The following is a 22,324-nucleotide window of genomic DNA, read 5'->3' on the forward strand; positions in this document are numbered from 1 at the left end:
TTGCTGCCTTAAGTGTGCTTGTTGCCATAGTATAGTTAGTAGACACTGTAGGATAGTCACTTGCTGCCTCAAGCAGTTCTTACTTTTGTACCTGGCCTCAAGTGCCAAAACCCCCTTGGTGTCTCCAAGCAATTTCCCTGCTGTATATATACACTAGAAACACTAATTACAAATTGATAATGTGTGAGAGAAAGAAGGGTAATGTGAAATGAGAAGCATACTGCAGGCTGTGCAGAAGCCTGTTTCTTATCTAGGTGTCCTTGGCACAGCATCTTGACAGGTCTTGGTGCAGCATCTTGGCATGGTAGGTGCCAAGATCACATGATCAAAAAAGTAAAGATAATGAGTCTGTAAAAAATAGTAAAAATATCAAAAAATTAAGGTGTCCTAGACATCCTTAAGGGGGGCGTCAAGGCAGCAGGCGCTTGTGGCTGTATCTAACTAAGTAAGGGCCGTGTAAGGCAGTGATGGACTACCTACAACAACTAACTACCTGAGTATGGTGACCAAGGCCTTAAGGGAGACGGCAAGCTATGTATCTATGGTGAGAGAGTTGCTTAAGGCAACAAGTACTGGTAGGGACTAAGTAGTTACTGGCCTAAGGCCTTGTACAGTAAGGGGATGCAACAAGAGGTAATTGACCTGGGTGTTACCATGGTTGGTTGGCCTCCTTATATATTACAAGCAAGAGCTATTTACAAATACACAATGTGCAATATCATAACCAATAAGAACCCCACTCTGCAGTTGGCCTTACTCATGCATACATGTCACTGACGTGTCATGATGATGTCATAGGTGGGGTGGCTATGTATGCTGATTAAGCACAGATGGGGACGTGGCTTGGCGGTTAATGTATGGTATAAGCACCAAAGTCACATGATTGAAAATATGGTCCATTTGTCTTTGTTTAAATTTGAGAAAATAGGAATTAATTCCCTGGGTATACATGTGTCTACAACATAAGGCAATTCCAATGGTGTAATTTGCAGGAGTGTGACAATAAGGAGGGCAATCAACCATGGTGATCCCCAGGTTGATTACCTCTTGTCACCTCTCTCATTGTACACAGGGCCTTGCACCCAGGTTTCCACTTAGATACTCAGTTCCACACCACCTTAAGCAGCTTCTTGGTTGTACTTAGGTAGCTTGTTGATGCCTTAAGTATTGTAGTCACTTGTTGCAACCTCATAACATATACCATTGGATTTGCACAATTTTTCTATTATTTTTAGTATTTTTTACAGACTCTTTATCTTTACTTTTCTAATCACGTGATCTTGGCGCTTATTATGCCAAGATGCCGCGCCAAGATGCCATGCCAAGGGCGCTTAGGAAGAATCCACGCTTCTCCGCAGCCCGCAGCATGCTTCTTATTTCCATTATGTGCTTCCCTTCCCATGCGCACAGACCATGTAGATAGTGCGTCCTTGTCTATATACAGCAGGAAAATTGCTTGGAAACACCAAGTCAATTTTACCTTGTCTCTTATTCACTAGAGAAGGTATCCAGCCAGCTAAGTAGCCGGCCCCTTAAAGTTCCCAGAAGCCACTCACCCCTTTACTTGACCTATCACACCTCCCAGGCCTAAGGCCCCCATTGTCAGTAGATAGTAGTAGATTGCCTTACGCAACAATAGTATAGCCTAGACAGTAGATTACATAAGCCTTGCTTGTAGTAGTACAGCCGTAAGCACCCGCTCCCATTAGCAAGTACCCACCTTACAGTGGTGTACAACATCACTGTATGTCCTGGACACAGTCACATGACCAGTACAAGTGGTTGCATGCTGGCCCAAGCCCAAATTTGGGGGTAGCAGGTGTAATCATGGGTTGTCAGCAGGGGAATAGTAGGGCTCTATGGCTTTGTTACATCCTTACAATTTATACTATGGGAATTGCCTCATTTTTCTATAATTTTTACTATTTTTTATGGACTCTATAGTGTTACTTTTTCAATCACATGATCTTGGTGCTTATCATGCCAAGATGCCATGCCAAGACCTGCCTAGATGCTGTGCCAAGGGTGCCTAGATAAGAAACATGTTTCTGCACAGTCTGCAGCATGCTTCTTGTCATGACCTTCATTGGCATGACATGATTTTTACTATTTGCTACCTTTGTTCTGGAATAGTTTCCTTTTTTGGTATATATTTATGACTCATCAAGATCACATGACATATTTGATATATGATGTGAAATTGTAAATGACTCACACTTTGTTTCTATTTAGTTTGATGTGGCTTCCCTCATGTATATAAACCAGGTCAAGTTGCTGCTAGAACAGCAAGACTTGACCTCTTTGTCAATTCACCCTCAGTTCTCACCTACCCTTTGCCCTGCTCCCTTGTTGAGCATTAGTGCATCTTACTAAGCATCATAACCAAGGCCACTGTTGCCCTCTACCCTAAAACTGTCGTACACCACTGTAATGTGGGTACACGCTAGTGGAGGCAGGCACTTGAGGCCGTACTACTACAAGCTTATGTAAAGGAACTAACTAACTAAGGCTATCCTAATACCGCTTAAGGCGGTCTGCTACTTCTATACTACTGCGTGGGGGCCTGAGGCCTGGGAGGTGTGGTAGGTGAATGTAAGGGGTAAGTGGCTGATACTACTAGGGGCCGGCTACTTAGCTGGCTGGCTACCTTCTCTAATGAGTAAGAGACAAGGTAAAATCGACTTGGGGTCTCCAAGCGATTTTCCTGCTGTATATATAGACAAAACTGCTAACTACATGTGGTCTGTGCGTGTGTGAATAGAAGCCTACATGTGAAAAGAGAAGCGTGCTGCGGACTGCGCAGAAGCGTGGATTATTCCTAAGCGCCCTTGGCACGGCATCTCGGCGCGGCATCTCGGCATAATAAGCGCCGAGATCACGTGATCGAAAAACAAAAGATATCAGGTCCGTAAAAAATACTAAAAATATCAGAAAAATCGTAGGAATCTAGTGGTATATGTTAGGGGATTGTAACAAAAACCATAACCCTTGGGCCTTTGCTGCCCCTCTCCCTTGCCTCATAGTCCATTTGTCACAACTCAGCTTGGACCTATGGTACAAGGGGGCTTAAAGTGCATGGCCCTATCACCAATGGACTGTGAGAATAGGGGTAGAGGGGCGGCTAGGGCCCAAGGGATGTGTGATATGGGTAGAGGGCAACAAAGGCCTGGATATGATTCTTTAAGTAAGGTGCATTAATGGCCAACTAAGGGCCTGGGCAAAGGGTAAGGTGGGAGTGAGGATGAATTGACAAAGAGGTCAAGTCTTGCTGTTCTAGCAGCAACTTGACCTGGTTTATATACATGAAGTGAGCCACATCAAAAACAATAGTAATAAATAGTGAGTCATTTACAATTTCACATCATATATCAAATATGTCATGTGATCTTGATGAGTCATAAATATATACCAAAAAAGGAAACTGTCTCAGAAAAAAGATAGAAAATAGTAAAAAATCATGTCATGCCCATGAAGGTCATGACAATTGTGCTTGCATATACACACATTTGATCATGCAAAATGGTCATACTATTACTTCTATGATTTATAGTATTCTTTGTATCATACATTTATATGCAGGAACAGTACTTACAGACCATAGGACAAGTGCTAGCAAGCATGGAAGCGCCAGCACTTAGCAATTGCAAATAAGTGCCAAAGGTTGGCAGGGCACACCAACACCAATATCTTGGCAGGAAATAGACATATTACTGTGCAGACAAATACAAATAGGTTGGAGGCACTGGCATCTCACTTCCCACAAAGGAGTTGTCTGATTCTGAGCCAAATTGATGGAGAAACTAACTGTTTAAGTTTCTAGCTCTTTCTATGAGATCCTACCTTGACTCAAGACTATTTGTAGCATTCACACTAATGTAATTTAGTCATATTCTTGTAGACACACTTGATACCAGGGAATTTATTCCCATTTTCTTGGATTTAAATAAAGGCAAACAGACAACTTTTTCAATCATGTGACATTGGCGCTTATATCACATGCTAAGCGCCAAGCCACATCCCCATCCATGCTTAATCAGCTTATGTAGCCACCTCCACCTATGATGTCATCATGACACGCCAGTGACACATATGTATGAATACAGCCAACTGCAGATTGGGGTTCTTATTTGATATAAACTACTTCTTTTCCCACACACAATGTATTTGTAATTAGTACTTTCTGTAATATATAAGGAGGCCAACCAACCATGGTAACACCCAGGTTGATTACCTCTTGTTGCACTCCCCACATTGTACAAGGCCTTACAGCCAGTAAACACTTAGACATACACCTTGTTGTACTCCACTGTAAGGTGGGTACACACTAGTGGGGATGGGCGCTTAAGGCTGTAACTAGTACAAGACACTGCTGACTAATCTACTATCTAGGCTACTACTATACTAACCACTTAAGGCAGTGCTACTGGACTGACTTTGTCAACAGAGGGGGCAGAGCCCTGGAGGTGTGGTAGGTTAAGTAAACAAGGGGTCAACGGTTGATACTACTGGCAACTAGCTACTTAGCTAGTTTCTGATATCCTCCTCAAGTGAATATGAGACAAGGTAAAATTGACTTGGGGTCTCCAAGTGATTTTCCTGCTTGTATATATAGTCAAGGGGGTGCTATCTACATGGTCTGTGCGCGTGAGAAAGGAAGTGTACATATGAAATAAGAACCATGCTGTGGGCTGCACAGAAGCATAGATTTCTCCTAAGTGCCCTTGGCATGGCATCTTGGTGCAGCATCTTGGCATAATAAGTGCCAAGATCATGTGATCAAAAAAAAACAAGATATTGAGTCTGTAAAAAATAGTACAAATATCAGAAAAAAGAGGTGATTCCAGTGGTATATGTTTAGGAGGTTGTAACATGCCTTAAGTGTTGTACCTCATTGTATCTAGGTAGCTCATCAATGCCTTACAGCATCTTGACACCATAGTATAGTTGGTTGTTGTTGTAGGTAGCTTGCACATTGCCTTAAGCAACTCATACTTAGTTTTACATGGCCACAAGCACTAGCCTCCTCAACACCCCTTAAGGATGTCTAGGACACATATATTGTCACATCCTAACAAATTATACCATCAGAATTGCCTCATTTTGTCAATATTTTTACTTTTTTTTATGGACTTTATATCTTCACTTTCTGAATCACATGATCTTGGCACTTAACAAGCCAAGATGCCACACCAAGACCTGCCAGGATGCTGTGCCAAGGGCACCTGGATATGCTCCATGATTCTGTGCAGTCTGCAGCACAATTCTTATTTCATATGTACACTTCTTCTCTCATGCTTTATCTATTTGTGTTGTAGCCCAACTGTATGGTTGGCTACTGTTATGGATATGACATTTCTTCCATAATCTGTACTTATTTTATTAATTACACAAGTAATACTACAGTAAATAAAATGAGATAAAGATGCGGATTAAGGGTTTCAAGGTCCCTCTATCTAATTGCAACCTTTACAAAAGCTATAAACCTCAGGAATACCCTCAATATGCAATATCTTTTGCATATATGCTGTTTTCTCACTCATTTAAATATATATAAATTCAGCTGAGTAGATAAACAGTAACAAGTAATATTTCTCCTGTTTGTAGTATCTATCATTCAAGATTCTATCTTGTGGCTACACACAGAAATATTCAGGGTCCCCCCTGTCACATAGGCAAGTGCTCCAGCGCTTAATCAGCGCTTAAGCGCCGACGCACTAAATGCGCCTTTTCTCCATCACCCGGGCATCTCACACTGCCGAATTGCTTGCGCTTAGGTGCGCCTGTTTGTGCGCTTCAGAACGCTGGGTCAAACACCCAAAACGGACAACATTTGGCAGAGTTATGCCCCATTTACTGTAAGTACCCAATGCAGTGGTATCCTACCTTTGGGACTGTTTACTCCAAGGATGAAACACTTAGCCTTGGGACATCCAAGGACCCACACAAGTAAATACTGCCTTGGGGCAAATATTAGGAACTGTTATTATTTACTATGTACCAAAGTATTGGCTCTCCTAAGTGTTTCAGTTGCCACATGTACCTCCTGTACCCCCTCTTGGTATCAATCATGTATATACTTGTTTGTGCACCTTCTCAGGGTATAAAAGGACCCTGTGAAGACGCTTCTAATGCATCCATTTATCCACTCTTATATATTGACATATACACACATGCCTTTAACAGCTTATCTGCACATTTACTTTAGTGATTGACTCACTGTAAATAGCATAGGAGGTTATTTGGTGCACTAAGACCATAGGCCAGTCCCAACAGACACAGGGTAACCTATTAGTGTACTTACTGCAACCCTGTGCCCCTTGACTGTCACAGTTGTTGAGTTCAACATTGAGTATAGTGCAACAATACTGTAAGGATTGTTGTGATTGGGTGATAGTGTTTCAATCCACCATACCCCCTGTTGTACACCACTGTAAGGTGGGTACTTGCTAGTGGGGGCAGGCGCTTACAGCTGTACTACTACACACAAGCTTATGTAATCTAATCTATCTAGGCTATACTACTGATGCGTAAGGCGTCCTACTGCTAACTACTGTTGACAAGGGGGCCTTAGGCCTGGGAGGTGTGGTAAGTGTAATAAGGGGTGATGCAACTACTGATAAGGGCCGGCTACCTAGCTGGCTGGAACTGTCCTCCTCAATGAGTATGAGACAAGGTAAAATCAACTTGGTGTCTTGAAGCAATTTCCCTGCTGTATATATACACATGAGAGCAGTAATTACAAATAGATAAGACATGAGAAAAGAAGAGTGTCTGTGAAATGAGAAGTGTGCTGCAGGCTCCACAGAAGCATGGATTTATGGATAAGCGCCCTTGGCATGGCATCTTGGCAGGTCTTGGTGCAGCATCTTGGCAAGGCAGGTGCCAAGATCATGTGATTGAAAACTAAAGATATTGAGTCCATGTTGTAGACACAATCAATACCACGGAATTTATTCTGATTTTCTCAATTTTAAACAAAGTTAAACAGACAACATTTTCAATCACGTGACTTTGGCGCTTATATCATACAATAAGCGCCAAGCCACAACCCCATCTGTGCCTAATCAGCATACATAGCCACCTCCACCTATGATGTCACCATGACACGTCAGTAAACACGTATGCATGAGTAAGGCCAACTGCGGAGCAGGGTTCTTATTTGATACAGTATTACATATAATGTATTTGTAATTAGCTTGGTCTTGTAATATATAAGGAGGCCAACCAACCATGGTAACACCCAGGTTGATTACCTCTTGTTGCATCCAACATTGTACAAGGGCCTTATAGCCCAGCAAGATACTTAGTTACACACCTTAAGCATTGTTCTCACTGTACATATGTAGTTTGCCGCCGCCTTATAGTGCATGGTCATTGTAGTTAGGTAGTTTGTTGCTGTAGGTAGCTCCTCCACCACCTTACATGGTCTTTACTAGTTCTATACAGCCACAAGCGCCTGCTGCCTTGACGCCCCTTAAGGACGTCTAGGACACTAGGTAATCAACCTTAAGCTGGTTGCAAACCGTGCCCACAAGCACACCCGCTCAGCTCAACAACAAGAAGGCCCCCTGTACTAGCACAAGGGAAATTGAGTGATTGGGATTGCCTTTTGCTGTCAATAATCAAACCAGTGTTGTCCCCACTCAGTACCAAATTGCTATAAGGCAGACAGGTTCCAATTGTCTGCATACCACTGGTCACCGCACCTTTTGTTAGCAACCCTAGACAGCCAATCCACCTGCTTGCAGAAGCACTGCCCTGTATCACGCCTGTCCATGGCAGTTGATCAGGGTAAGAACTGTCCAACGCTAGGCCAGTTGAGGCAAGGGTTTAGCATATACATGCAATAAAGCACTCATAAGTCCTGACAAAGGCACCTACTAGTTTCCCCCCATCCTCCACCATTATCTCCTGCACCCCCACACACTCCTCCTTGCGGGCCTCTTCCCACGCTGGCCGCTCATACCCACAACATACCATGGCAACCTGTTCCAGGGCAACCTCTCAAGCCCAATCCCCCTTTGATCAAGGGTATGTGGAACCCCAACTTCTGCCAACCACCTCTGTTGAGTATGGAGAAGTCTCCCTTGAGCGCGTCACATGGCTCCTCCTTGGCCTCCTTGGCTAGGTTAAACACCTCAAGCAAGAAATTGCCAAAATCAAGGAAGCAGGGATTGAGACCCAGACAAATGTCAAAAACATATCCCAAACTGTTGATGTTGTCAAGGATGGGCTTAGAAGCCTCCAACTCCAAGGGCCCCAAACACCAGAAGGCCCCCAATCAAAAACCATGGAAGAAACGCCACGCCCCCTACCAAAAACCAAGCCTATTGGAACGGTTAGTGGGGCCCCCTTCTGGTCAGAACAAGCCTGGGCCCCTCCAGGCTTTGCCCAGCCTACCCCAAGAAGAGCCGCTCCCCTGCAAGGCCTGTCTCCCCCTCCATCTCTGCATCTCCAATCCCCAATTGGAGCCCCTGCCCCTCCACCTCTGGCTCCAGTTGCTGCCTACCCTGCCCCGGTCAAAGTAGACCATCCAGATGCCTATACAGGCAAGATTGGGAGCAAAGCCAAGCAATGGCTCACAAGGATGCTGGCCTGGACCCGGCTAAATTCTTGCATGTTCCCTACAGATCAGGAGGTTTTATCATTCCTCCTAATGAACATGAAGGACTCCGCCAGGGCCTGGGCCCACCCACACCTTGACCAGCTTGGATCACACCAGGCCATCATCCAAACTGTTGAGGGATTCAAACTGGAGTTCCTGGCAGCATTTGGCAGCCCTGACGCCACAAGGGCCACCAAGCAGAAGATAACCTCCCTAACCCAGTCTGGCACATGTGTGGACTATATTACTAAGTTCAGGACCCTAGCCATGGAACTGGACTGGAACAACGCAGCCCTTAGAGGCCAGTTTGCCTGTGGCCTCCACTGGGAAGTCAGCCGCCAAATTGCTACCTGCAAGCATTGCCCCTGTACCCTCCTCAAGCTGCAGAACGCAGCACTTGTCATTGACAGCGCTCTCTGTGAAGAGCATGCTAGCCACCCACCAAGGGACAATAAGCCTAGCAAACAGCCCAACTCCGCAAGGGGGACAAGTACTGGCCAGTCAACTACCGGTTTGAAGAAACTCTCCAACAACCCCAATTTTGTGTTGGAAGAAGAAAGAAACCACTGCTGCACCGCAGGCGCTTGCATCAAATGTGGTAAAATGGGCCACAAGTTTGCAGAATGCCGCACAGGCTGGAAAGCCACCCCTACCAAGGATAAAGGGAAGGGTAAAGAAACCACCAAGATTGGCAAAGACTCCAAGTACCAATTGGGAAAAGAGTAAGGGTACCTGCTGCTGCGCACAAGGACCCCAAGGACTCTGGCTGTGTATCTGAATTTTGTCATATATTGAATAGCAATAGAATCTCCCCCCTCTTTACCATTCAGATCCAGCCAGACAAACAAGCGGAACCATTAGAAGCCCTGATTGACTCAGGCGCAACATCATCCTTCCTCCACCCACATACCGCCAAGGCATTACGCCTACCCCTCATAGACCTACCTACACCCCGTACCGTTACCATGCTCAATGGGTCAAGCCCCCAGGCTGGCAAAATCTGGAAGAAGGCAAATTTAACCTTCTCCTTTGATGGCAAACAAATGGCTGAGACCTTCCTCATATGCAATACAGGGTCTCATGCTGCCATCTTAGGATTGAAATGGCTAGATGCCCAAAACCCAGAGATTGATTGGAACGCGCAAACCCTCTCCTTCCCCCATACACCACCCAAGCATGTGGCCATTGCCAAAGAGGAGGAAGCTGACAAAAACCCCCTTGAAGGAGTACCCTCCAAATACCATCAATACGCTAAGGTGTTTGGAGAAGAAGAATTCAACAAGCTTCCCCCACATAGGCACTACAACATTGGCATTGAACTCACAGAAAAAGGTCCCCTCAACTCCCCCCTTTACAGTATGACCAACACCAAGTCTGCCACACTAAAGGACTGGCTTTGGGATGAGTTGAAAGCTGGGAAGATCTGTCCCAGCAAATCTTTGATTAGCTCCCCTGTGATGTTTGTGCCAAAGAAAGACAGTTCCCGCCAATTGGTTGTTGACTACTGTTGCCTAAATAACTGGACTAAGAAGAATGTTTACCTGCTACCCTGTCCAGATGACCTTATGGCCCAGCTTTGTGGTGCCAAAGTCTTTACTAAGTTAGACCTGCAATGGGGTTACAATAACATCCAAGTTAAAGAAGGTGACAAATGGAAGACTGTGTTCTGCACCAAGTACGGCCTTTACAAGTCCCTAGTCATGACCTTTGGCCAGACCAACACTCCCGCCGCCTTCCAACACTTCATGAACAAATTGTTCAAGGATCTCTTGGATGTATGCGTCATCATTTACCTGGATGACATCCTGATTTACTCAAAGGATGACGCAACTCACACCCAACATGTTCATGAAGTTCTACAGCGCTTGATGGAAAACCAGTTATTCTGCAAGGCCTCAAAATGTACCTTCCATGTCACATTGGTAGAGTACTTGGGGATCATTGTCTTGGACAAGGGATTCAGCCTGGATGTCACGACTAAGCTCGGACCTATGATACAAGTAGGCTTAAAGTCCGTGGCCCTATCATCAATGGACTGTGAGACAAAGAGGGGCAACAAAGGCCCAAGGGGTATGGTATGGGTAGAGGGCAACGAGGCCTGGGTTAAGGGTTTGTAGTAAAGTGCACTTATGGCCAACTAGGGGCCTGGGCAATGGGTAGAGGTAAGCTTAGGATGAATTGACAAAGAGGTCAAGTCTTGCTGTTTAGCGGCGACTTGACCTGGCTTATATACATGGAGAAAGCCACATCAAAAACAACAGTACTAAATAGTGAGTCATTTACAATTTCACATCATATATCAAATATATCATGTGATCTTGATGAGTCATAAATATATACCAGAAAAGGAAACTATCTCGGAAAAAAGGTAAAAAATAGTATAAAATCATGTCATGCCAATGAAGGTCATGACATTACCCCCTCTTCAAGCTCCAACTGCATCAGGGTACTCCTTATGGAACTCTTCTTTTGCTTCCTTGGCATTGGCCACATTATCAATTGGCTCCCAGGAATTGCTTCCTTCATCATATCCTTTCCACTTAATCAGATACCAGAGTTTCCTTGTTTTACCACGTCCTTTCCATTTGCTATCCAGGATTTTTTCAACCTCATATTCCTCCTCTCCTTCTTTTGTGATAATGGGTGCAGGTTGGGGAGGGTCGCGTCCGTGAGGATCAGGATGAAATTTAGTAAGAAGATTTATATGGAACACAGGGTGTATGCGCATAGTGTGGGGTAATTGAAGTTTGTATGCGTGTGATCCTATTCTTTTGATTACTAAGTAGGGTCCTAATTTTTTATGGCTGAGTTTCATTGAGGGTCTGTCTGTGGATATGTTTTGATGACTCAGCCAGGCTTTGTCTCCTACTTGAATTTCATCTTTGTCTTTATGTCTTTGATCATAAAAGTACTTCATTCTTTCCTGGGATAATGATAGAGCTGCTTTGACTTCATCGTATCCTTTTTCCAGAAATTCTGCATGTTTGTCTGCGTTTGGAACTACCTTGTCTGATTTTTGACCAACCAAAAATCTTGGATTATAGCCATAACAAATTTGGAAAGGGGATTTGCCTGTGGAAGTTTGCTTTAAATTGTTTAAAGCAAATTCAGCCAATGGTAGTAATGCTACCCAATCTGATTGGCAATGATTCCCAAACATTTGTATAAAGATCTTGGCTTCTCTTTGTATGCGTTCAGTCTGTCCATCTGTCTGGGGATGATACGCCGTGGAATATGTTGGCTTAATGTCCAGCCTTTTATAGAGATGACAAATGAATTTGGCGTTAAATGTGGGACCTCTATCTGAGACTGTGCTTTTGGGGAGGCCATGTAGCTTCCATATGTATGTGACAAATAGGTTGGCAATATCAATGGCAGACGACGTGGATTGGGTGGGAATGAAGTGGACCATTTTTGAGAATCAATCAATCACTGTCAGGATAGCATCAAAACCTTCTGAAACCGGTAGTCCCACAATCATATCATAAGCAATGTCTTCCCAGGGGCGTTCAGGGATTTGCAATGGTTTTAACAGGCCCACAGGTAATTGATTTGTTGGCTTGGACCTGATGCAGGTTTCGCAGTGGCTGACATAAGAATTGACAAACTTTTTCAGCAATGGCCAGTAGTAACTCCTGGAGACAAGTTCTAATGTTCTAGCTTGTCCCGGATGTCCTGCCGCTAATGCATTGTGCCTAGATTCCAGGATGAGGTTCCTAATAGTGTCATCCTTTGGTACAAATATTTTTCCTTGAAACCATAGTAAACCTTCTCTCAACTCCCAGTCTAAGACTTTTTCCTTGTTCTGGAGTTTGTGTAGAATTTCCTTAAGGCAATCATCCTCGTAAATGGCCTTGCCAATTAGATCATTGATTTCCTGATCCTGAGTTATGGATGCAATAAAAAGTTCCGGATTTAGGAGAACCTGGTTCTCTACCCCCCCTTCAAGGGTTACCAGATTGTAGCGTCTTGAGAGGATATCTGCCTTTTTGTTTTGTGCTCCTGGCCTGTAGATAATTTGGAAATTGTAATCAACTAGGAAGTTGGCCCATCTAATTTGCCGTTTATTCAAAGATTGAGACGTGGAAAAGTACTCCAAGTTCTTATGATCCATTAGAACTTGGACTGGCAATTCAGATCCTTCTAGCAAATGGCGCCATTCTTTAAATGCTCTAATGACCACCAACAATTCCTTGTCAAAGATATTGTAATTTTTTTGGCAGGGGATAAGGATTTGGACAGATAGGCTACTGGAGCCAATTTCCCTTTGGAGTTGCGTTGGGATAGTATGGCTCCTGTTGCATAGTCTGATGCATTGCATTCCACATAGAATTGTCTTGTGGTATCTGGTTGTAAAAGCAATGGTGCTGACGTAAGACATTTTTTCAGACCCTCAAAAGACTGTTGTTCTGCCAAGTCCCATTTCCAAACACTGTCTTTCTTGAGCAAGTTGTACAAGGGTCGTGCCATATTGCCAAAGTTGGGGATGAATTGTCTATAAAAGTTCACAAATCCTAAGAATTCCTGGATATTTTGACATTCTTAGGTGTTGACCAATTCATTGCATCTGTAACTTTAGACTGATCAACTTCTATGCCAGACTCCAATATGATGAACCCTAGGTAATCAATTTTTTTGACGTGGAAATGGCATTTTTTGATGTTGCAGAAGAGATCATTGTCCTGTAGCCTCTTTAGTACTTCTTGCACATGGGCCTTGTGATCTTTTTCATTCAAGGAGAATACTAAAATGTTGTCCAGGTAGATAATGACATAGACATCCAAAAGGTCTCGGAATATTTCATTCATCATATCTTGAAAAACCGCCGGTGCATTTGTTAACCCAAAAGGCATGACCAAGTACTCAAATAATCCGTATTTTGTCTTGAAGGCTGTTTTCCATTCGTCACCTTCTTTGATTCGGACTAAATTGTACCCTGCTTTAAGATCAAATTTACTAAAGATCTTGGCGCCTTGTAACTTCTCAATAAGATTCTGTGGCAGAGGTAAAGGGTACACATTCTTCTTGGTCATGCTATTTAAGCGCCGGTAGTCCACACACATGCGTAACTTTCCATTCTTTTTCTTGACAAATAAGATTGGAGAAGCCATAGGAGACTTTGAGGGTTGGATCAATCCGGCCTTGAGTTGCTTTTCAATAGTTTCCTTGAGTTCTGCATCCTCCCTTGGACCTAGGCTATAAATGGGGCCATGTCGGGGTTTTGCGTCAGGGAGCAACTCGATAGCAATATCATAAGGACGATGAGGCGGTAATTTGGATGATTCCTCTTCTGAAAAGACTCTAGAGAATTCTTGGTAGGGAGTGGGGATTTCTTCTACTGCTTTGAGTTCTAAAACAGCAGGTGCGGGTAGGCAATTATTGGAACAGTATAACAAATTAAAGACAAGTGTATGTTTTTCCCATGATATTTGGGGGTTATGCTTTTTTAGCCATGACATTCCTAAAACTAACTGATGGTTGCCAATGTTTGAGATATGGCATTCTAGTTCTTTGGTATGGTTACCAATAGTGCATTTGAAACAAGTGAAATGAGTGATTTGGCCGGAATCAATTTCTTGGCCATCAATAACGCAGAGTTTTTTAGGAATTGGATGAAGGTAGGTGGGAAGTCAATAGGTTTCTACCAAAAGAGGGTGTATGAAGCACATCGTAGCTCCAGAATCAATCATGGCTTTTCCTTGAAAAGGTTTGGCCAAAAAGCTGGATTTTTGGGTTTTAGGAGATTCACACGGATTTGCAATAAACAACGCGTATATTTGAGAGGAATTACATAATGAGAATATTTTGAGATTATCGTTTACATGGTGCAAATCCGCAAGCATACAGCCAAGTGCCTTACTCCTTAGTCGGCCTTGGCTTTTCCTTTTCCCGACTCCTCCTCATCAGAGACAACTTCAATTTGGCTTTCTTCTTTGGGTCTTTCCCAAGACCATTTGACATTAGCCACATGTCCAGACATAGGTTTAGAGGGACAGCTGCGCGCAAAATGTCCCTTGCCACCGCATATATGGCAGGTGAGGTTTGAAAAGCCCCTTCCATCAAGATCCATGGGACCTGGGCCTTTAGAACTAGATGCTAGAACAGGGGTGGGGGCAATGATAGTCTTGACAGGGGCAGCTGCAGCAGGGCGTTTGTCCTTTTGAGAGATGGGAATGGAATCATTGTATCTTTTGTTTCCCCATTCCACCTCACATTTGGCATATTGCCAGAGGTGGTACAAACAATGGAAGTGATAGCGCCTTTTTTGGCGCAACAAGTGGTGGGATTGATCATATAAACATTGTCCCCAACATTAAGGCAAGTACGAGTGGGAGTGGGGTTGGAATTGGAAGTGGGAACAGCAGTAGGAGTGGCACGAATGGTAGAAGCAGAGGGGTTGGATAAGCAAGTAGATTCAATATGATTTGCAATCTCCTCTGCCTTGTCGTAGACTTGTTGGGCGGTAGCGCGACGCCACTGGAACATTGTTGAAAGCATGATGTCCTTAATCTTGTTCTTGAGGCCGTTGTAGTATTTGTCACGCAGCGTCTCATCACTGTACCCAAGAGAGACTGAGTACTGTTGGAATTCACAAGTATATTCCTGGACCAAAGCCTTCTGCCGCAAGTTGTTCCATTTTTGCCGATATTTCTCATTGCAATTAGTGTCCACATAATGCTTAGTAAACTTGGCCCAAAAAGTGTCAATATCTTCCAAAAGAGGCACTGCTTCTCCCCTAAACACCTTCCTTTCTTTATATGGGCGAACCCAGTCTTCAGCAGCTCCCTCAAAATATGATGTAACCCACAAAATCTTTTCCTCGTGGGATCGGTTGGCCCCTTTTGCCCTTATATAAGCTTGGCAGGCAATGATGAAATTGAGTGCGTCTTCCTTTTTGCCACTGAACTTGTTTGGCTTGGCAAATTTTAGATCAGAGGAAGACGTTATGGGAGCAGGAGGAATATTTGTGGCTGTACTGGTGCCAGCAGGTGGAGGTGGGGGAGGAGGAGCTGTGGAACAAGAAGGGGAAAGATGAATAAGATGGTCTTGCACCACTTGTATAGAAGCAGCCGCTCCTTGGATTTGGTTGGAATAAAATATATGCTGATTACGCAATTGCTTGCAATGTTCTTCTAGTTCAGCTCTTAATAGAGCTAATTGATCTCCTTGTGCTTCATAGGCTCCTTGTAGTTGCAAGAATTCCTTTTTTAATACAATCATATTTTGTGCAACCATATCAAGAAGCTCACAATCCAACATTTGATCAAAAGACATGGGAGAATATACATGAGGCGGCACAGCCGCAGGTGCAGGAGTATGAGTACGTGAAGAAGGGGCAGACCACCCCAATTGGATTTGGGGAGGAGTCAGATTAGTCTCTCCCATTGCGCCCAAACCAGGCATTGTCATATGAGACTGCAAAAAACTCATATTCTTTGTAATAATGGATATGCCCTTTTCCGTCCTGTGTGATGTCCTGAATTGAGCAGTGGAAGTTGTCCAACTCAATTTCTTTTTCTACTAATAGCCTGTCCTTTTCTTCTATAAGGTGTTCTTGCTCTTCAATAGTTAAAGCAAGATTGCAATTATGTGATTCAAGGTTTGCAATCAAATTCTTGTGTTCTTGTGCCTCTATTTTGTATATATTATTAAGGCGTTTGGCAAAGGATCAATGACTTTTTAAGATTGCAATATTTTGGACAAGGCCAGGTTCCTCAATTTGTGCTATGTGCTCTTTGAGGTTCTCAATTCGACCCACAAGGATGTGATTGATGTCAACAAGGGTTTTTTTGAGATAGAGATATCGAGTGACAATGGAGTAAGGCCAAAAGATGGCAAAAAGGATGAGATCTAAAAAATCAAACACTAAAGTGCGTTCCCAATATAAATTGGTACTTGATCAGATAGATAAAAACGGTTTTATAGCGCTAACTACTAACTGTTTGCTTTCCTACTAGCGTTAGACTATCCTTGTACTAATATCAGCAGCTGTGTACAAGCGTGATGATTAGTCAGGTTTTTAGTAAGCGGAAGGTTGGCTGACTAACAGCGTATGGCTAAAGGTGCGGACACCTTGGTATGCGGACAATTGCTGGCAAAGGGCTATCCCGCAACCGTACTGGTACTTGTATTCCTGTCTTTGATTATGACACAGGGGCTACGATGTGATACCGTTTTGGGCTTTGGTGCTTATCTAAGCGCAGTTCTCGTTTGTTGACAAGAGTACAAGTGTAACAAGACTTGACCTAGTGTCACAACTAAGCTTGGACCTATGATACAAGTAGGCTTAAAGTCCGTGGCCCTATCACCAATGGACTGTGAGACAAAGAGGGGCAACAAAGGCCCAAGGGGTATGGTATGGGTAGAGGGCAACGAGGCCTGGGTTAAGGGTTTGTAGTAAAGTGCACTTATGGCCAACTAGGGGCCTGGGCAATGGGTAGAGGTAAGCTTAGGATGAATTGACAAAGAGGTCAAGTCTTGCTGTTTAGCGGCAACTTGACCTGGCTTATATACATGGAGAAAGCCACATCAAAAACAACAGTACTAAATAGTGAGTCATTTACAATTTCACATCATATATCAAATATATCATGTGATCTTGATGAGTCATAAATATATACCAGAAAAGGAAACTATCTCGGAAAAAAGGTAAAAATAGTATAAAATCATGTCATGCCAATGAAGGTCATGACACTGGATAAGCTCAAAATCCAGGCAGTTCAGGAATGGCCAGTACCCACAAAGGTCAAGGAGGTCCAGTCATTCTTAGGTATTGCCAACTTCTTACGTCAGTTTGTTGCCAACTTCAGCCACATGGCTAGGCCATTACATAACCTAGTCAAGAAGAACACGCCCTGGAAGTGGGATACTAAGGAACAAGAAGCCTTCCAAGGGTTGAAAGACGCCATCACTAACGCCCCAGTGCTTTGTCATGCCAACCCATCAAAACCTTACTTCCTGGAAATGGATGCATCCGGAGCAGCCCTAGGTTCCATCCTCAGTCAATGACAGGAAGACGGTTGCCTACACCCACTTGGCTTCCTATCTGAATCATTCAAAGGGGCTTAGCAGAACTACAACACACCCAATAAGGAGCTTCTAGCAATCATTTGCTCCTTTGAGTACTGGCGTATGTTCCTGGAAGGGACAGAACACCCAATCACCATATTCACAGACCATTGGAACCTTGAATATTGGAAGGAATCCCAGACATTCAACCAACAACATGCACAATGGCACTTGCTTCTGGCTGGATATAACTTCCACATTGTTTACCGCCCAGGGAAGCAATCTGTCATGCCCTAGAGGCGTGACCACCTTAGAATCCACTAAGTCAAAGAAATAGTGAATATATGCGCTATTTTCATGAAGATTTATGGATATATGCATCTTTATGCTATTTAGGCGCTGAGCGCTCATTATGTAATCTCATCACATGATCTTTAGTCATGTGATCTTGTTTTCTTATCTCTGGTCATGTGACCTTATCTTTGTTATTGTGTTTGTCACTGTATATACTATTCCCCTTGCTTGTTGAATATATAAGGAGGGTTCTGAGAGCCTTAAGCCTCAGAACTTGACCTCTTATCCCCTTCCACACCTACCTACCCTAAGACATACACTTAAGAGTATTGCCTGAGAGCATACCAGTCCCTGTCAAAGGTTCCTTGCCCTGCTGTCTTAACAGCTTTAGTGCACTTTACTTTATATAGGTCTTGTCCTACCCTTTCCTGGCTTTGCCTTGAGCATTGTTAGGCCCTACTTGCTGATAAGTCCTATATTAGGCAATAGCTTGTTAGGTTTTACCTCTTGGTAGTTGTTGGCTCTGACACAATCCAGGAAACCTGACGCCCTGTCATGCTGCTCCAACCATGCCAATATTCTACCTGCCAATCAGACTATGCTCCCTGAACCCGTATTTGCTAACATGGCCTTAGTATTACTGGAAAAAGAACTCCAATGCCAAATCAAGGCCGCTCTAGACCAAGATGAATCACTGGAGGAAATACTACAATTCCTCCAAAACAAGTCAAAGGCACCTCTGTCCATCAAACGCGCTTTTAAGGACTATCAGATGGAAGCAGGACTCCTCTTTTACCAAGGGAGAATTGTGGTCCCGGACGTAGGAAGCTTACAAACAGAGTTACTAAGGATCTTCCATGACAGCCCCCTGGCTGGTCACCTGGGTAGACAACACACACTGGAACTAGTCTCAAGGAACTATTACTGGCCCAGGATCCATGCTGATACATACTGGCATGTGGATTCCTGCAAAACATGTCAACAGATTAGGAAGCCAAAATACTCATCCATTCCCCCACAGCTGCTGGAACTCCCTAGCCAACCTTGGCAACACGTGTCCTATGACATGATTGTAGATCTGCCCAAAGATGGTGACAGCAACTCCATCCTAGTCATTGTGGATAGCTTCACCAAATACATCATCTTGGTGGAATGTTCCAAAAACTCAAAGCTCCCAAACTAGCAGATGTATTCCTAAGGCACGTATGGAAACGCCACAGCATGCCCAAGAAGACAGTATCAGACCAAGGAAGGGTTTTCAACAATAAATTCCTGAAGGCACTGTACCAATGCCTAGGGATAGACCCCCACTTCTCCTTGGCATACCATCCGCAAAGCAATGGGCAGACAGAGCATGTAAACCCCACAATTGAACACTTCCTACGGGCTTACTCAGGGATCAACCAGAAAGACTGGGTTAAATGGTTACCAATGGCGGAATTTGCTTACAACAATGCAGTCCACAGCACAACAGGCAAATCTCCTTTCAAGGCACTATACAGATGGGAACCAGCCCTTACCCCTAGTAATGTCCCAACCAACATACCTGAAGCAGACAAATTGGCAACCCAAATGGAAGCTCAATGGCAGGAAATAGAAGCAGTGTTCCAGCAATCAAAAACATGCATGACAGCTGGAGAAACAGGAGAACCCATCAACTTTGAAATTGGGGAGGAGGCCTGGCTAGACGCCAAGAATGTGAAGCTAAAGACCCTGAGTCCTAAGCTAACTGAACAACGCTTAGGCCCCTTCAAGATAACCAAAAAAATCTCCAACTGCGCATACTGCTTAGAACTCCCACCTTCCATGAGGATTCACAACGTATTCTACGTGGGACTACTGTCTAAAGTCAAAAAAGACAAAAACTGTGCCTTTGAAAACCAACCACCACCTGTAACTGTGGACAGAGAGAAAGAATACAAGGTAGAGGGCATAACAGACGTAGAAGAATGCAATGGAAATTGGTTCTTCAGAGTCAAATGGAAAGGGTATGGGTCAGAAGAAAACACATGGGAACCCCAGGAAAACCTGAAGAATGCAGGGAAGATTTTGAAAAAATACAAGGAAGAAATGAGAAAGAAGACCCTTGGCGCTGCCAAGGCGCTTAAAGGGGGGGCAGTGTTGTAGACACAATCAATACCACGGAATTTATTCCGATTTTCTCAATTTTAAACAAAGTTAAACAGACAACATTTTCAATCACGTGACTTTGGCGCTTATATCATACAATAAGCGCCAAGCCACAACCCCATCTGCGCCTAATCAGCATACATAGCCACCTCCACCTATGACATCACCATGACACGTCAATAAACATGTATGCATGAGTAAGGCCAACTGCGGAGCAGGGTTCTTATTTGATACAGTATTACATATAATGTATTTGTAATTAGCTTGGTCTTGTAATATATAAGGAGGCCAACCAACCATGGTAACACCCAGGTCAATTACCTCTTGTTGCATCCAACATTGTATAAGGGCCTTATAGCCCAGCAAGATACTTAGTTACACGCCTTAAGCGTTGTTCTCACTGTACGTACATAGTTTGCTGCTGCCTTATAGCATAAGGGCATTGTAGTTAGGTAGTTTGTTGTTGTAGGTAGCTCCTCCACCGCCTTATGCGGTCTTTACTAGTTCTATATGGCCAAAGCGCCTGCTGCCTCAATGCCCCTTAAGGACGTCTAGGCAGTCCATAAAAATAGTAAAAATATCAGAAAATCAGGAGAATTCAACAGTGTAATTTGTGGGAGTGTAACAATTTGTAAATAGTTCCCTCAGATGTATATATACAGCAGGAAAAACTGCTTGGAGACACCAAGTTGATTTTACCTTGTCTACCCTCTCAGACAGGTATTGTCACAACTAAGCTTGGACCTATGATACAAGTATGGCTTAAAGTCTGTGGCCCTATCACCAATGGACTATGAAACGCAAGAGGGGCAACAAAGGCCCAAGGGGTATGGATGGGGGTAGAGGGCAACAAGGCCTGGGTTGTGATTATAAGTATATGCACTAATGGCCAACTAGGGGCCTGGGCAAAGGGAATAGGTAAGAACTCAGGTGAATTGACAAAGAGGTCAAGTCTTGCTGTTTTAGCGGCAACTTGACCTGGTTTAAATACATGAGACAAGCCACATCAAAAACAACAGTACTAAACAATGAGTCATTACAATTTCACATTATATATCAAATATGTCACGTGATCTTGATGAGTCATAAATATACCAAAAAAGGAAAGTATCTTGGAAAAAAGATAGAAAATAGTAGAAAGTTATGTCATGCCAATGAAGGTCATGACAGGTATCAGTAGTTTAGCAGTTAGTGTCAGGACCATAAGTCCTCTTACTTACCTAGTAGTTACAGTAGCATAGTTGTCCACTGGCCTTAGGCCCTTACTCATTGTAGATACACCCCTCAGCACTGCCTTAAGCAGTTATCCACCAGTAGATTGCCTTAGATTAGTCAGCCCAGTGTAGTAGTACAGCCTCAAGTGTCAGAGCCAACAACTACCAGATGGTAAAGCCCAACAAGCTATTGCCTAATATAGGACTTATCAGCTAGTGGGATCCAACAATGCTCAAGGCAATTGCCAGATAAGGGGTAGGACAAGACCTGATATAGTAAAGTGCACTATGCTGTAAAGACAGCAGGGCTAAGAACCTTTGACAGGGACTGGTATGCTCTCAGGCAATACTCTAAGTGTATGTCTTAGGGTAGGTAGGTGTGGAAGGGGATAAGAGGTTGAGTTCTGAGGCTTAAGGCTCTCAGAACCCTCCTTATATATTCAACAAGGGCAGGGAATAGTACATACAGTAACAAACACAATAACAAAGATAAGGTCACATGACCAAAGATAAGAAAGATGTGATTGGATTACATAATATGCGCTCAGCGCCTAAATAGCATAAAGATGCATATATCCATAAATCTTCATGAAAATAGCGCATATATTCACTATTTCTTTGACTTAGTGGATTCTAAGGTGGTCACGCCTCTAGGGCATGACACAAGTGCCTGCCCCACTAGCAAGTAACCCACCTTACAGTGCAGTTACAACATATATGTTCTAGAACATTTGAGTAATAGATCTGGGTCTATCCTACTAGGACTTATTAGGGTTAATTGGTCTTTATGTATCAAATAGCTCAGACTGTACCTGTCCTAGACATTGTCTGGGATGCCAAGGAGGTTGGTGCTTGTGGCTGCTGTGTCATGATCTTCATCAGCATGACATGATTTTTCACTATTTTCTACCTTTTTTCCAAGACAGTTTCCTTTTTGGGTATATATTTATGACTCATCAAGATCCTGTGACATATTTGATATATGATGTGAAATTGTAAACAACTCATGATTTGTTACTGTTGTTTTTGATGTGGCTTGTTTTATGTATATAAACCAGGTCAAGTCACTGCT

The 22,324-nt window shown here is 43.5% G+C and overlaps 8 protein-coding genes across 8 annotated transcripts; 4 read left to right on the forward strand and 4 right to left on the reverse strand.

The window, feature by feature from the left end:
- Positions 1 to 8,290: 8,290 nt before the first annotated feature.
- RhiXN_02503 (Retrotransposable element Tf2 protein) lies at positions 8,291 to 10,722 on the forward strand (the record flags this gene model as incomplete). Its single annotated transcript, XM_043322320.1, has 2 exons — positions 8,291 to 9,327; positions 9,411 to 10,722. 2 exons carry the CDS (start codon positions 8,291 to 8,293, stop codon positions 10,720 to 10,722), a joined length of 2,349 nt encoding a protein of 782 aa, XP_043177816.1.
- Positions 10,723 to 11,030: 308 nt separating this feature from the next.
- RhiXN_02504 (Retrotransposable element Tf2 protein) lies at positions 11,031 to 11,333 on the reverse strand (the record flags this gene model as incomplete). The annotated part of the gene is made up of 1 exon (XM_043322321.1): positions 11,031 to 11,333. The coding sequence occupies one exon, from the start codon at positions 11,331 to 11,333 to the stop codon at positions 11,031 to 11,033; it is 303 nt and encodes a 100-aa protein (XP_043177817.1).
- A 693-nt stretch (positions 11,334 to 12,026) lies between these two features.
- On the reverse strand, positions 12,027 to 13,075 carry RhiXN_02505 (Retrotransposable element Tf2 protein; the record flags this gene model as incomplete). The annotated part of the gene is made up of 2 exons (XM_043322322.1): positions 12,027 to 12,797; positions 12,857 to 13,075. The coding sequence occupies 2 exons, from the start codon at positions 13,073 to 13,075 to the stop codon at positions 12,027 to 12,029; spliced, it is 990 nt and encodes a 329-aa protein (XP_043177818.1).
- A 44-nt stretch (positions 13,076 to 13,119) lies between these two features.
- Positions 13,120 to 14,064, reverse strand: RhiXN_02506 (Retrotransposable element Tf2 protein; the record flags this gene model as incomplete). The annotated part of the gene is made up of 1 exon (XM_043322323.1): positions 13,120 to 14,064. One exon carries the CDS (start codon positions 14,062 to 14,064, stop codon positions 13,120 to 13,122), a length of 945 nt encoding a protein of 314 aa, XP_043177819.1.
- A 404-nt stretch (positions 14,065 to 14,468) lies between these two features.
- On the reverse strand, positions 14,469 to 16,009 carry RhiXN_02507 (Retrotransposon gag protein; the record flags this gene model as incomplete). Its single annotated transcript, XM_043322324.1, has 2 exons — positions 14,469 to 14,762; positions 14,819 to 16,009. The coding sequence occupies 2 exons, from the start codon at positions 16,007 to 16,009 to the stop codon at positions 14,469 to 14,471; spliced, it is 1,485 nt and encodes a 494-aa protein (XP_043177820.1).
- Positions 16,010 to 17,278: 1,269 nt separating this feature from the next.
- On the forward strand, positions 17,279 to 17,911 carry RhiXN_02508 (Retrotransposable element Tf2 protein; the record flags this gene model as incomplete). Its single annotated transcript, XM_043322325.1, has 2 exons — positions 17,279 to 17,527; positions 17,678 to 17,911. 2 exons carry the CDS (start codon positions 17,279 to 17,281, stop codon positions 17,909 to 17,911), a joined length of 483 nt encoding a protein of 160 aa, XP_043177821.1.
- Positions 17,912 to 18,506: 595 nt separating this feature from the next.
- Positions 18,507 to 19,091, forward strand: RhiXN_02509 (Retrotransposable element Tf2 protein; the record flags this gene model as incomplete). Its single annotated transcript, XM_043322326.1, has 1 exon — positions 18,507 to 19,091. One exon carries the CDS (start codon positions 18,507 to 18,509, stop codon positions 19,089 to 19,091), a length of 585 nt encoding a protein of 194 aa, XP_043177822.1.
- Positions 19,092 to 19,129: 38 nt separating this feature from the next.
- RhiXN_02510 (uncharacterized protein) lies at positions 19,130 to 20,035 on the forward strand (the record flags this gene model as incomplete). The annotated part of the gene is made up of 1 exon (XM_043322327.1): positions 19,130 to 20,035. One exon carries the CDS (start codon positions 19,130 to 19,132, stop codon positions 20,033 to 20,035), a length of 906 nt encoding a protein of 301 aa, XP_043177823.1.
- Between the last annotated feature and the right edge of the window lie 2,289 nt (positions 20,036 to 22,324).

The sequence above is a fragment of the Rhizoctonia solani genome, chromosome 3 (genome assembly GCF_016906535.1).
Source record: "Rhizoctonia solani chromosome 3, complete sequence".
Taxonomy (NCBI): Eukaryota; Fungi; Basidiomycota; class Agaricomycetes; order Cantharellales; family Ceratobasidiaceae; genus Rhizoctonia; species Rhizoctonia solani.